Below are 15693 nucleotides of genomic sequence, written 5' to 3'. Positions count from 1 at the left end.
TGTCCTCATGGCTTTGTGTAGACTCTCCCAGAATCGAGAAGTAAATCTGATATCCTTGTCTGACACGATAGAAATTAGCACTCCATGCAACCAAAACTATCTCAACTATGTATATCTGGCTCAATCTGTTGATGCCAAATGAAACTCAATTTGAAATGAAATGTGTCGACTTCGTCAGTTGATCCACAATCACCCATATGGTGTCTAACCCTGCAATGGCTCTTGGTAACCCAACTATGAAGTCTATGGTCACATGTTCCCACTTTCATTCCACTATGGGTAATGGTTGGAGTAAGCCTACTGTGTTGTGATAATTTGCCTTGACTTGCTGACATGTCAGGCATCTACTCACATATTTTGCTATAACTTTCTTCATACCTAGAAATTAGAAATTTCTGCGTAAGTTTTTATACATCTTTGTAACTGTTGAGTGAATAGAAAATCAGGAATAGTGTGCCTCACCCAGTATATCGGATCTCAACTGTTAGTCCTGAGGTACCCACATCCTACTTCTGAATTTGAGAACCTCATATGATCCTTTCGACCAATCTAGGCCTATTAAGTCCCTAGTTCTCGATTTGTATTCCTCCACATCTTCATCTATTTTCTAAGCTTATTTAACTCACGCTATCAACTCATTCTCGATCCTCAATGTACTCAAATAAATGTGTGGTCTATACCTTTCCCTCGGAGTCTCAAATACTGTTTCTGTGGCCTGCCCAAGTAACTACCATTCTTTTAATATCACATAGGCTTTAATGTTTTTTGCTTAACGCATCGGCAACTACATTCGCTTTTCCCGGGTGATACTCAAGGGTAAAGTCGTAATCTTTTAGATATTCCATCCAATGTCGTTGTCTCATATTCAATTCTCACTATGAGAATATATACTTAAGGCTCTTATGGTCGGAGAATACTTCAACTTCTCTTCGTATAAGTAATGTCTCTAAATTCATAGTGCAAACACTATAATGACTAACTCAAAATCATGAACAAAATAGTTCTTTTCATGGTTCTTTAATTTTCTAAATGTGTACGCCACTACCTTCCCAAATTGCATCAATACAACTCCCAAACCAATCTAAATGCATCAATAAAGATCGTCAAACCCTCACTCGGAATCGGAGATACTAGAATTGGAGTGGTCATCAATCTTTTCTTCAATTCCTGAAATGCAATCTCGCAATGGTCATCCCACTCAAATCAGATATTTTTCTAAGTCAATCTCGTCAACAATGCTGCAAAAGTGGAGAATCCCTTAATAAGAAACCACATTTACAAGGAAAACTTTTAGATGACATCTCAAGTAAAATTAATGCAAAATTCATCCAATCAATGTAAATGTCTAAGTTAACACTAAGGCCTCGTTTGGATAGAAAGTAGCTAGAAGGAAAGTGAGGTTAGGTGAAAGTAGCTTTTAAAGAGTAGAAAGTATTTTTTATTTTGCATTTTATAAAAAGTTAGTATTTTTACTTTTTGAAAGTTGTTTCTTTAAAATGAATCTAAACTTACTTTATAGCTTTTAAAACTTTCAAAGTAAAAAAAGTTACTTTTTGAAGTATACCGAAACAGGCTCAAAGTGAGATAGAGAAAGAGAAAAGCGTAAGAATCTGCATGCTTCTGAAATGTGATGCATCTGTTAATTTCATATTATGTCAATCTCGAAATCATGTTGTGTGTCATACTAGTTTGCATTTGAAGACATGTGAAGACTTTGGTAAAGTCATTCAACCTCAAACACCTCGAACAACACTCCAAATGTGTGTGCACAAAACCTAAAAGATAATAAGACTACCTAGACCATTCTTCAACACCTAGATTATTGTTAGGTTGACTCATAGTGGTCAGAACATCTTTTTTCCCGATCTGTTCGATCTTCAAAACTTTCGAGAATCAAAATGGCTATCAGGGCATTTTAATAATTCTACCCCCTTAAGCCATTTCCCATCCATTGGTGATGGTTTGGGGATCTTATTGATAAGATCTACTAAATCCTTGAACCGTTTGATCACCAAGTTTCCCAAGAGCTAAAAATGGCCCAAAAGGGCATTTTGGTAATTCTATCGAACCCTTTGACATTTTACCATGACCCCCAAAAACAAGCACCCATTCTTTAATAGGGGCACTGGTAGAGCCTCTCCAATGGTCCAAAATTTGAAAATTATGACCATTGGAGCTACTTGGGTCCCCTTGGTAGGTTGTTCTTAACTCTCTAAACTCTTTATAACTCAACCCCTTGGCTCTTCTGAGAGTTGATCAAATCCTAGTGAACACTTGCTCTCCTATCAACCACCTTGAGAGCACTCTCTACTCATAAAAGACTTTTCCTTAATTGAGCCCACGTTCAACCTAACACTCTTTTTGTTTGATCCCCCTTCATCCATCCTTCTCTTGCACACACATTGAAGCAATCAAATGGAGCAAAGAGCACTTTTTTAAAGCAAGGAGCATTTTCTTGAAGTAATGAGAACAACAAGGCGATAGAAGAACAAAAGCTCAAGGACACGACAAACTCAAGAACCAAATTGCAATATCTATCGAGTTGAGTCGAGTTCGTGTGAGTATTTTTTTTTTGCTTCTCATTCTCTAAGGTTCTCGTTTCCTAATCAAAATCAAACTCTTGCTAAAGTTGAGGACTATAGTCAAGAGATAAAGGTTGTGGATTCCCTAAGGACAAAATACACAAGTTTGAGAAATAAGCTTTATTCTCAAACCATAGGTTTAGATTTAGCCTAAAGATAAATCTGAGTTGTATGGTTTTGAGGTGAACCATAAACCTCATTTGTTTGTGAATCCTAAGACCTTAGAGTAAGGCACTTGGTAGTGGAAGTAGCCAAGTTGCCGAAACACTAAAAATCTTGTCTCCCTTTACACTCTCTAAACTTTGATTTGCATGTGAATGTTCTTGAATGTTGATGTATGACATGAATACCATAAATTGCTCACCATGTGTTTGTAGAATTTCTATCATGCTCTAGCTTCAAATGTCTTGCCATGTTTGACTTGATTTGAACTCATGCAATTTATAGTACATTGCTTGTGTCTAAGATAACTTTGAGACCTAGATTGGTTGGTGAATAGATATAGGTGACTTGAACTTATCTTGCAACCTACCTAAGAAGTTAAGATTTTCAAAAAGATATTTTAATTAACCTATTCACCATGTGTTTCTAGAATTTCTATCATGCTCTAGCTTCAAATGTCTTGCCATGTGTGACTTGATTTGAACTCATGCAATTTCTAGTACATTGCTTGTGTCTAACATAACTTTGAGACCTAGATTGATTGGTGAATAGATATAGGTGACTTGAACTTATCATGCAACCTACCTAAGAAGCAATTTCTAGTACATTGCTTGTGTCTAACATAACTTTGAGACCTAGATTGGTTGGTGAACAGATATAGGTGATTTGAACTCATGCAATTTCTAGTACTTTGCTTGTGTCTAACATAACTTTGAGACCTAGATTGGTTGGTGAATAGATATAGGTAACTTGAACTTATCTTGCAACCTACCTAAGAAGTTAAGATATTAGTTTTTAATTTTATCTTTCCACATATCTGTCCTTATGTAAATTTATCCAAGTGTGATCCATAACTCGAGTGTACCATAACCATTAGGGGCTCTGTCTTCTATATGCATTGTTGGGTGTAATCACCAGACAATATATGACTTGAATGTATACGCCATGGAAAGTGCTAGTTTAGACCCTTCCCACCAAGAAAGACATCATAGGCATGTAAACTGCATTAACAATTGAACAACTCACATAGTATAAATAGTTTACACAAGTGTCACTGACCACCTTGCCTGACAGCAAAACTGCAGTCTTTGGGGGGTGGAGAAAAGAAATCTACAGTTATAGAGTGCGTCAAAGTTTTAGATGATCCAAAGTCAACTTTTCAGTCTATGAAAAAACACTAGAACTGAAGAATATATAGTATTCAAATCAAACTGTAATCAACTGGTAGGTTTACAAGATTGTCCTTGGTAATGATCTCGGAATGAGAGACGAGGACTACTTTAGTTGAACATATTAATTTCATTATCAATGTCTTAGCTTGATCATTCAGTGCTTTAATTTCATTTTCCAATCCAGTCAGATATGAACAAAGTTGACTTTCTTGGAATTATCCTTTCAACAGATTTGAAACAAATCCAGAAAAGAAACAATCAATCCAATTAACAAACCAAAAATGAAAATAATGTTGAACTAAACATCCAACTGCATATTTAGGTAATTAAATAACTTCAAAAGGCACCATTCAACCCACACCATGACTCATTCTAGACTTGGATATGTCAGCTAATGAGGCCGACCACACATAATTCACAATTAAGTTATTATGACAAATACATAGTAAACAAACCATGCTGGAAAGCAATTAGTCATAAAGTTAAATAACAATAAATCCCAAGCATTATCATGTGAACTGATTACTCCTGTAGATTTCAAACCATTCGAACTACAAACAAACAGAGAGAGAGAAAGAGAACATGTAATACATTAGGACTTTGCAACAAATTTTCTACTCATTGCAGCAAAACAAAAACAAGTTTTCTAATGTTTTAAGTTTCAACAAGGTCATATTGAAATGCAAGTCATGTGTAATCAAAGTAGATAGAATTCACTCTTAGCTCGTAAGCAACTTCATCATGTATCATAAGAGTTACAGCCTCTCCATTCAATGAACCTAATGGGTTGGGATACAAAGTTGTGGAAGAAATGCTTCGAATACATTTACCAGATTTGAAACATATGGATGCCAGAATTAGAAAACAATTGTATTGACCCCAAAACAACTAAAACAACCAAAATTCCAAGTAAATATATATCGCACAACAATCATGAAATTCCACTCAATGAAAGCATAACAATCTTATTTAAGCTATTTTACAAAACATAAGGCTCCAAGCCTAATTGATATCATCATAAAAATTGAAGCACTAAGAATATCTAGAATTGAGAATTTGTTATTAAAACCTTACAAAGATGATGAAATTTTATTAACAGAAACTAAAATTATTAATACTTCAAAAGCCAATAACCCACATATTGTCGACATATTTGAGTGGTAGCCTATTAACAAAGCCGATTGATGGAGATTTGTAGAGATAAGCATTTGATATCTCTACCCTAATCCTCCACACTGCTCCATCATAAGAACCTGCCATAATCCATAAAAAGTACCCCTTTGCTTGGAATTATGAATACTGGCACACAATCAACCATTAAAATTTACATTCATGGAGGAGAATGAGCAAAACAATAGGTCTGGAGTTGATACTTTTACTACCCCGAGATACTGGTAAATAAGAGAGTAAATTTCATTAAGATCATTCAATTAAAAAAGGGGTTATGGATTTACATTAGAATGTGAGACAAGAAAAGCCTATGAAAGATCAAATTTAAATCAAAGTTACAAATTTTCTCATCGGACCACAAGAGTACCCAATTTTAAGCATCTATAAATGATTGAATATTAAATCAAAGAAATAAAAAAATAAAAAAAAATCACTTGAATATCCCTACAAAATTGTAAAGAGGAAAAACAAGGGAATTAATCGATGGAGATAAATGATACATGTTTTGGAAAGAAAAATAAAGGGGTTCCTACATGAGGTTGAAGATAAGGAATTTAATAGGAGGAGACTTAGAGAGGAGAAAATCACGAGCAAACAAAAAATGTGGGACATAATGGAATTTAAAAAAGATGTGAGAACAAAAAGGCACAAATTGTTCTCTTATATTAGTTCTATGGTGAATCCTAAGAATTAATGTAGTAACTCAAATTGATAAATTTTAAAAATGCCTACCGATATGAAATTGCAAGAGTATTGACATCCCCAATACAATGGTCTAATAGTAATAAACAGGTATGCAAGGAAGGTATGTAAGCAGATAAAGCCAACACAATCCAAATTGAGTGCAACAAATGAAATAGATTTGAATACCCGAAAAAGATTTATATTTCCAATAATTTATAACCAAAAATAGAAGTTGTGTTTGTACATGACAATATTATCATATAACTCCATGATGTGATTCAAAATGTAGTGTGCAATGTGCTCTACAAGCAAAGTTTTCCTATATTTGGAACATCATCAAATAAAATAGAGGCATGGTGATTTATAGTATGTTTGTTTACCAAACGCAAAGAAGAATGACTTCTCTGGCACTCATATAGAGAGTTTAGGAACTCCTAAAGTGGGACATTTCCAATCACTATCAGGAGCTCTGGGGCATCCATCACCTTAGGAGTATTAATAGCAAAACATTAATAACAAGTAAAAGCGAGGACCACATGTAAAATAAAGCCCATGAAGGTCGTAGAAAAATGATGACCCTACATCGAATATACATGGGGATATGTTGAAACATATTTCGACACACCAAATTACACTTGATCATGATGCCCACTTGGAGATGAACCAAGAGCTGATTGCCTGTAAGGACAACGTATCCTCGCTATGGAGATCGTTCACACTGATATTAATCCATTCTGACATTTCTGGTGTTAACAGAAGTGGATTACAAATTCAAACTTTTAAGGGCTGGCCCATCCACTATAAAATTGATCTCCTCTATTGCTAGGTGTGGAAGTTCCAGAAATAACTTTTTGTTTTGTGTTTGTGGGAATGCTCCCATATGAGAAGGTCGTCCTCACAAAATACCATCCCTTAACTCATCTCAGGTGGGCCCCATCAGTGTGTCAAAAAATGTATCAACCTATTTCGCCTGATTTATATGTATAGCAAAAAAATAAGAAATAAGGAGAAGCATCAGTTAGAACTCTAAATAAAATTATAGAGAAAAAATGAGACATATATGGTTCCATGGCATAAAAATTTACAATAAAAGAGACATTCTTTAAAAATGAAGAGAAGGACAGAAACAAACCTATTATGAGGATAGGCATGTTGGGTATAGACCTGTGACTTGTCAGCTATCCTGTAAGTTCGTCAACGAATGTCATTATGTCAACTACATGATAATTTTCCTCAAAAGAGGGGGAAAAAAGGAAAATAAAAAAGGAAGTGGCATAACCGATCAAAAGAAATAATAATAGACCAGTAAAAAAAAGGGAGTAAAATTCGCACATTGTGTTTAGTGCTTTTTTCCTCCATGATGACAAAAGAAATTTAAAGAGGTGATACTCAAAATACCAAGTACCTATTATGAAGAAATGTTCAGATGAATGCATAAAAATATACAGTTGGTAAAAATTATTTTTACAAATGGAATGCATGATATTACTAATTTCACAGAAGGAATATGTTTGGGACATATGGTAGCAGAAATACATTAATGGGGTTAGGGTTTTAAATGTTCTAATTTCAGAAGACCCAGACCCTAACACTAACCAGATCTTTAAAACTTGGAACCTGGGAACCGAGAGGGCTGTTAACCATAGCATGTTATCATGTTCAAAATGCATCACTTGGAAACAGATGGATGAGATTCATAACACTTCTGATCAAAATAATTAGGTGGATTCTTTGAGCAACATAAACTTCACTTGAAACAATAACATGCCAAACAACAGGCTGACAACTCAGTTGATTAAATGAGAAAATATCACCATACCAATTGGCCAATACATCTACAAGCATTTTATATCCTCATTTGAAACGGAACTCAACAGCTTGATTTCTTGCTTGTTGGACTAACAACCTTGCATCGGTTAGAAAACAAAGAGATGTTAACAAACTTCAATCTAAGGCCAAGACGCATCAAGCATCCATTACAAAGTTAACATTTTTGAGATATTAAACAACAAATTATACAAAGACATTATACAATCATGAAGTTTGGACCAAAGAACACTAATGTAATTTAATTGGGAAAAAGGAAAGAAAAGAAAAGAAGAAGAAATACTCATCAAAGTGTGTGGATACTCGAATGATATCAAATTAAAAGTGATTCATTATCATAGTCAACGGACGATAAAATGCACCAGAACCATGGCTATTTTCCACCTTTGTGCCAAAATAAGAATAAGGCTATGTTTGATTGCATATGGAAAATAAGGTGGAAAATCAATTTTCATGGAAAATGAAAATTTTCAAATGTTTGATTCCATATGGAAATTCATTTTCCACCCCAATCAAAAAGTCCACCTAAACATGGATTTCACTTTCCCACCCATACGGGTGGGAAAGTGAAATCCACCCATATTTTCCATCCCCAATTTTTCCCCATTCATATCTTCTTCCCTATCACCACCACCACCACCATCACACTAACCTCGCCGTCATCACCATCGTCGTCTCCATCGCCGTCATTTCCGGCAACCTTCTCTCTCTCTCTCTCTCTTCTTATCCTTCTCCATCGCTCACCTCCGCCGCCACCACCTCCACGTTCTCCCCTCATCTTCCTCATCATCTTCTTCCTCACTTACCTCCACCGCCACCACAACATTCTCCCATCTTCTTCTTCACTTACCTTCACCGCCACCAGATCCTCCCCCCTCCTCTTCTTCCTCTCCCGCTCCTCTTATCTTCTTTCTCCTCCTCCTCCTCTCCTTCTTCTTTTTCCTCATATAATTTTCCCATGATTTTATCCAAGTCAATCAAACAATGGAATTTGATTTTTCAACCCTACCTATTTTCCACCACTATTTTTCCATGGATTTCAAATTCCATGGAAAGTCACTTTCCATGCAATCAAACATACCCTAAATCTCATTAATTGGCTGCCATGCGAAGTTCACCCAATTGAGTGGCCAAGTTCTTAAGAGCTGCTTCCTCTTTGCTTCATCTATAAACAAAAGCTTGTCATGCTTTAAGTACCACTGATATCAAGAATAAGTGGGAGGGAAGAGTCAGCATACCATGCAAAGGAAAAAACTTCTTTAACAATGCCCTCCAATTCCATTCTCTCAAATAAAGACTCACCTAGATTTCAGCTGAAACTTGTGGTTATCAAACCTTTACAACAGCCTCATTCTTGGTAACCTGCACGTTTCCATAAATTTCAAAAGGTGCAGAAAAATTCCAAGGAAAGCAAAGCTCAATGAGGATACCAGCTAACATGTCAAGTCTAGCTTAGTGACTGATTCAATAAGGAAAGAAAGAAGAAAGAAAAGAAAAAGAATATCAACTAACAACTAAAAATTTCATAAATCTATTTATTAAACAAGAAAATTAGAAAAATGACATCCAAAAGCTAGTCAGTAACAGTTGACATTTGCAAGAAGTTCAGTCAATTTTTGTAGCTAGAGCAACTTGATTGTCCATTGAAGTTTTATAACTAAATTGAATTTGCAAACTATGTGAATTCCAATCAAAATCAACTTGGTTTTAACTTTTCAGCTTGTGAAATGAAACAATAAAATTAGTTGTTATGGTTCATATATAAAAGGGGTTTTTCTCTTAAAAGGGTACTTTACTTTTTGAGTAGAGAGTAGGGCTGGCAATGATCCGAGTTTTGCTCAATATCCGATCTGATCCTAACTGAAAAATAGGATTTGGGTCAACCTTTTCTATTTTCGGATCGGATTCAGATTGAAAATCACAGATCCGATAAATTTTCGAATCAGATTCAGATCAATCCCAACCCAATCTGAATGTAATTACAAATTTTTTTTAATTTTTATTACCCACATACCTTGTCTTTACTCTTTTCAACATTTCATCAGGGTTTTCTTTTCATCTCTTGTTTCTCTTCATCATCTCCTCTAGCAAATCTGCATAAGCTGACCACAACTGACATCACCACCATCTTGAAAAGTCCTTACATGGCAATGGAAGATCATCTCTCTCTCTCTCTCTCTCTACCCATTGCTACCCCTCCTCTTGTCATTGTTGTTCTTACACCTCTACACAAATTAAGTCCAACCCCCTTCTTCCCTTTTTTATTTACCCACCAACAATCCAATCAACTGATGGGATTATTGAGATTTCCCCCCTTTTAGATCTTTTTCTTTGATCTTAACTGTAATTTTAGTTGTTAGTGTGGCTTCGATTTGTTCATTCTCTCAGATGAGAAATCATCTTGGATTGGGAGAGAATGTGAAGCAAGATAATGTTTCAGAGGAAATAATGAAGGTTGTGGCTGAAACCCTAAGGAAATCTACTGTTCTCAAAGTTTCTAGAGATGGTGGGGTTCCATATCTTGTGTTTTTTATTACATATTAGACTCTTTTTTGGGGTTTTTTTTTTTTTTATGCTTTATTTGAATATATTTTATTTGTGATTTTTGGTTTACAGGAAAAAGATTGGTAGGAGTATTGTGCTTTCAAAACCAGAAGAGATTATGGAACCAGTGGATATAAGGGCAAATTATTTATTAAGTAAAGGTAAATGGATTGCTGCATCTCCTCTAGAGTTGTTCAATTCTCTCTCTCTCTCTCTCTCTCTCTCTCTCTCTCAAGTCTCAATCCCTGGTTTTCATTATATTTTCACTTACCTCCTCATATAATTAGACATATTTTTCACACCTCTCAATTCAAACATACTTTACTTGCCTCTACTTCTCATAATCTCCCTTTAGTCTAGTCAAGGTGAGAAAATGTCAATCTATGTACACCACCCTCCTTAAATTTTTTTGCTAGGCAAAACAAAATGTATAAGATGTAAGTTATATATATAAATACATTGATCCAATCCAAATCGGATTTGGATTAAGAACCATGTAATCAAGTCAGATTTGGTCCAATGATTTAGTGACCCGATCGGATCAGATCGGCATTGGATTGGGGTTGATCTAGCACCGAACCGATCCATTGCCAGCCCTAGTAGAGAGTGACAAAGAAATCTCTATATTGTTCTTCTTCTCTTGTAAAAAATAGAAGCTCAAGGTTGTTGAGTGAAGTCATCACAATCATTGTTATGGGTTTGTGGCAACAGGAGTGAAGCTGGTGTTGATTGATACCATTTTTGCAATGAAGAAAAACTAATATACATTATCCTGTGGATCGATCAATATATAAAATACCTAAAAAATCGCATTGCTGCAGTTTGGACTACCAGTAATCTCTGCATGAACAAACCCCATCTTCAAAATGATGAAAGCGGTATGAATCTCGCACTACAAGAGCTCGGTTAGATATCTTTGAGACGAGCTTCATCCAATTGTGGCAATCATTGCAGATACGGAGGTTCTTAATTACAAGTAAGGGTATTTTGGGAGATAAACTAATGAGTCCAAAAGTAACAGCCAGTTTCTCACTGTGAATATATACGGTTGGATCCTTTTGCCCTTGCTCGATATCCTGCAAAAGGCTGTTTTGATCTTGCACATACCCAATTTCAGATGCTCGTTTGTTCAAATCATTTAAAAACTCGTATATTTTATACGCTAGTGGGTGTAACCGATCACCGACAAAGAATGCATGAACTGAGTTGTTAACCTGGATCCAGCTACGCCCAGGCTCCTTCTTCACACCTCTATCTTTCATCATCTGTCTCATCCGATCCCTCCAATCCCATTTCTTAGCCACCGCATATATATTTGATAAGAGAACATAGGTTGCCGAGTCTTGTGGTTCCAACTCTAGAAGATGCCGAGCTGCAAGTTCCCCAATTTCCAGATTCTTGTGAATCGTACAAGCGCTTAGAAGGGTCCTCCAAACCATAGCATCCGGATCAATTGGCAATTCCTCTATGAACTTTCTTGCATGCTCTAACATCCCAGCCCGGCCCAGAATATCCACTACACATGCATAGTGTTCCGGTCTAGGAACTATGCCATGTTCATCTCTCATGGACTTTAAGTAGCCGAGCCCTTCGTTTACCAAACCCACATGGCTACAAGCTGATAGCACACCCACATAAGTAACATGGTTTGGCATCATGCCCTCACGTTTCATCTCCTCAAAGAGATGCAGCGCTTTATTACCAAATCCATGTTGAGAATATCCTGTGATCATAGCATTCCACGATACCTCATTCCTCTCTTGCATCTCACAAAACTGTCTTTTGGCATCGTCAATGTCTCCACACTTGGCATACAGAGTAATTAAAACATTACCAGACTCGATCTCAGAATCGTATCCAGTTTTTATCATCCTAGAATGGATTTTCTTCCCTTGTTTTATGTCAGCTATGTTGGCAGAAGCACTCACGGCTGAACAAAACGTGAATAAATTAGCTCCCACCTCCGCTTGAATCATCTGAGTGAAAACTTGCAAAGCTTCATCATAGTGCCCACTTTGTGCAAATCCTGATATCAGTCCGTTCCATGAAATCTGATCTTTAGTGCTAATCAACTCAAAAGCTGAATAAGCATCTTGGATTCTACCACACCTAGCATAAAGACTGATTAGTGCGTTCCCAATTGAAAGATCCATTGCATAACCAGATATATAAGATTGGGCATGGATTTGTCGTCCTTGCTTTAGTGCTTGAATTCCTGCGCATGCGCTAAGTGCACTTGAGAATCCAATATTATCCGATTGAATCCCTATGATTTGCATCTCTTTGAAAAGTCTAAGAGCTTCCACACACAACTCATGTTGTGCATACCCTGCAATCATGGCTGTCCATGAAACTACATCTTTCTCAGTGAGTCTTCCAAGAATTTCTCTTGCAATTTCTAGCCTTCCATGTTTAGCATACATATCTATAAGCACACTACAGACATACACATTAAGCTCAAAACCAGTCTTTATGATTTGGGTATGGATCTGCTCTCCAAGATCTAGAGCTCCCAAAGAAGTACATGTTCTCAATATACTCGGGTATGTGTACTGATTAGGTCTCAAACCTGCAATTTGCATTTGGGAGAATATCTCAAATGACTCTGACAGATTACCCAATTGCCCGTAAGCCACGAGCATCACATTCCATAGAACCACATTTTCTCTTCTTGTAGAATTAAGGAATTCATGGGCAGTTTCAACATCAGAACATTTGACGTAGAGGTCAAGCAGAGAACCTTCAATGATGATATCAGAAGAAAATCCTACCTTAATTGCATAGGAATGGAGTTGCTTTCCCTTGCAAAGAGCCCCAACAGAGGCACAAGCACTCAAGAGGCTTGCAACAGTAACACAGTCTGGTTTCAAACCAGAAAGCTGCATCTTTTCAAACAGTTGGAGAGCTTTATCGCTAATCCCACGTTGAGCAAACCCTGAGATAAGTGAATTATATGTTATTCTATCACGATGGTTCATTTTGGTGAAAATTCGTTCAGCAGAGTTCAAGTTTCCACGACGAGAATACATGGTAACAAGAGCATTGCAAACAAAAGTTTCAGATGAAAATCCCCACTTAAAAACTTGGGCATGGAGTTGCTCTCCGTAATCATAGAATTCTATTTTAGTGGAGGCACTTAAGACACTCGAGAACACATAAGGAGTTGGGATGATTCCCGATTTCAGCATTTGGCAGAGGAGGTCAAGAGCTTCCTTTTCTTGGCCATTCTGAGAGAAACCGGAGATCATAGCTACCCAAGAAACACTATCCCGTATACATAATTCTTGAAAGATCAATCGAGCCGAATTAATGTATCCATTCTTTGAATACAAATCAATCAAAGGATTACAAACAATAGGATTTGTTGTGAAACCATGATGAATAATATTAGAGTGAATCTGTTCAACAAAGTGGAAAGTAGCAATACAACCACTACATGCCCTAAGGACACCGGCAAAAGTATGAGGATCAGGACTCGTGTGGTCTTCTAGCATTCTTAAAAAGAAACTAAATACCAAGTGATACATTTTCTTCATTAGGAATCCATAAATTATACTATTCCAAGAAGATACATTTCTTTCGGGCATTTGATCGAACACCTTGACTGCATCATTTAAATCGCCAAAGCCCAAATAAAAATCAATCAGCTGTCTACACAAAATGGATTCTCCATCAAAACCCGATTTCAATATCCTCCCGTGAAGCCTCTTAGCATATCTTAACGAACCAGAATTCAAACATCCCTCCAAGAGCCAAATGTAGGTATTACAATCGGGTGGAACACCACGTTCTTCCATTTGATGGAGAAAATCAAAACCATATTTCTCGTTTATTCCTTCAAACACATTTCCACCTGTTTCCCCGTCAGAGAAGTAATCGAAGGAACGGGAAATCAAAGAAGTACTGAAACCAGCTGAAGTCAAACGACCAACATTCCAACCAAAAAACTGCAATTTACCAATTGGCAGTAGGAAAGGAAAGCGAATTAAATCGTAGAAAATGAATTAGAAGACATAGAAGGGAGAATACAAAGTTTTGTAGTACCTTTCGGAGCTTTTGGAGTGATTTTGAAGTAGTTTCCTCCGTGATTTTTCGCGGGAAGGGATAAATCAAAGAGTTAGAGAAGGACCCCAGAAGAGAAATCTGTGTTGGAGCCATGAATTTCATAATTTAGTTGAAATAATGATGATGATGGAGAACGTACACAACGAGGTTTACTGTGTTCTTTCATGGCGAATGGGCATTTCGACAACAAGAGTTCGTAATTTCGTATAACAAGTTTTTGAAATTCTGACGAACTTCTAGGAATTACATAAGCGCGCGCTATAGTTGCACCCTGCTCGTTATACGTTTCACACACCCACTGAAGAAGTGGGTCAATGGAGTAATTAATTTATTATTCGTTTCACCCACCTTATTAGTTCGTAAACCTACCGAAGAGAATTCTATATGCCCTTGACTAGGTCTGTTTCTTTTAAAATTCCATTTCTGCTACTTCTGTTTTGAATCATGTTTGGAGTATATTATTTGAGTGTCATTAGGAGAGTTATTTGGGAGAATTCTTAGGGATGTTTTTATGGATATGTTGAACAAAAATTGCTAGAGATAAAAGGATGTAATTCGATTCAATTGTACAAGGAAAAAATACTCAATCATCTCTATTAGGCTTGGTGTAGACCTATAAGAGGGAATATTTTTTCTTTTATTTGTGTTTTGTTCTTCCTTATCCGTATCATTTGGTATAAGAGCAAGTCCTTCCTAATTTGCTTATAGATACGTGGGCTTCGAAACCTTTGGGAAGGTTTGAGCTCATCTACTTGAATTTTTGAGTCGTCACCATTCAATTAAAGTGTCAATGGATGCTATAAATGAGCTTTAAAATTTTATTTTTGTTAGTTTGTAGTGTATAGACACCTCAATTTAAACGGGCCCCACTTGAAAGGATCCAAAAATATCTACTTTTTCGATAAGATTCGTCAACGGGCCTAAAAAGCCTAAATCATCAAAACGTGATATTTTTATCGATTTGAGGGCTCCTAAGACTCCTAAAGGTCTAATGGACTCACCAAAAAGAATTGGCGTACCCCCACCTTCCTTACTTTTCACCGCTCCACCCTCGGGATCATAAATACCCAAACACGTTTAAGGCCCACGAACCCACAACTTACAAAAAATTCATTTCTCACCATTCCATATTACCCAAATCCTAGAAATCACCAACTCATTAAGCCCTATCCTAAGATAAACCCTACCCAATCCCAAATAACCTACAACCTTCCAAAAATCCAAGCCCAACACAGTATAGCTCCAACCAATTCAAACCCACATCAATAATCCATAACCTTAACCACAAACCATTATTCACATCAACCAATCACCTTTTAATCATCAAAAGGACACATGTCATCATCACAACTCACCTACCAAAAAATTCATTCAACCTAACCTAACTCCTCACATGTCTCTAACACAACCAACCACTCACAGCACAACCTATACCCCTTACATCCTAATCCATATTTTTCTCTAACACACTATCAACCCACATCACA

The 15693-nt window shown here is 36.6% G+C and overlaps 1 protein-coding gene across 8 annotated transcripts; it reads right to left on the bottom strand.

Annotated features, from left to right (window-relative positions):
• Positions 1-3823: 3823 nt before the first annotated feature.
• LOC147384436 (Pentatricopeptide repeat (PPR) superfamily protein) lies at positions 3824-14645 on the bottom strand. Of its 8 annotated transcripts, XR_015172623.1 has the most exons (7): positions 14186-14632; positions 10941-14088; positions 8900-8959; positions 8679-8796; positions 7590-7676; positions 6903-6953; positions 4056-5307 (listed from the first exon to the last, which is right to left on the bottom strand). XR_015172623.1 is itself a non-coding variant. In XM_086425562.1 (3 exons), the coding sequence occupies exons 1-2, from the start codon at positions 14306-14308 to the stop codon at positions 10969-10971; spliced, it is 3243 nt and encodes a 1080-aa protein (XP_086281688.1). In that variant the 5' UTR covers positions 14309-14632; the 3' UTR covers positions 8525-8959; positions 10941-10968. The 8 variants fall into 8 exon arrangements, 1 of the variants encoding a protein (XP_086281688.1); XR_015172624.1 differs by lacking the exon at positions 8679-8796; XR_015172620.1 differs by having other exon boundaries at positions 4057-5307; positions 8679-8959.
• Positions 14646-15693: the final 1048 nt, after the last annotated feature.

Source organism: Akebia trifoliata, chromosome 15 (assembly GCF_017979445.1).
Source record: "Akebia trifoliata isolate Shusen 1 chromosome 15, ASM1797944v1, whole genome shotgun sequence".
NCBI classification, from domain to species: Eukaryota; Viridiplantae; Streptophyta; class Magnoliopsida; order Ranunculales; family Lardizabalaceae; genus Akebia; species Akebia trifoliata.
This window is presented reverse-complemented; position numbering and strand designations above follow the sequence as displayed.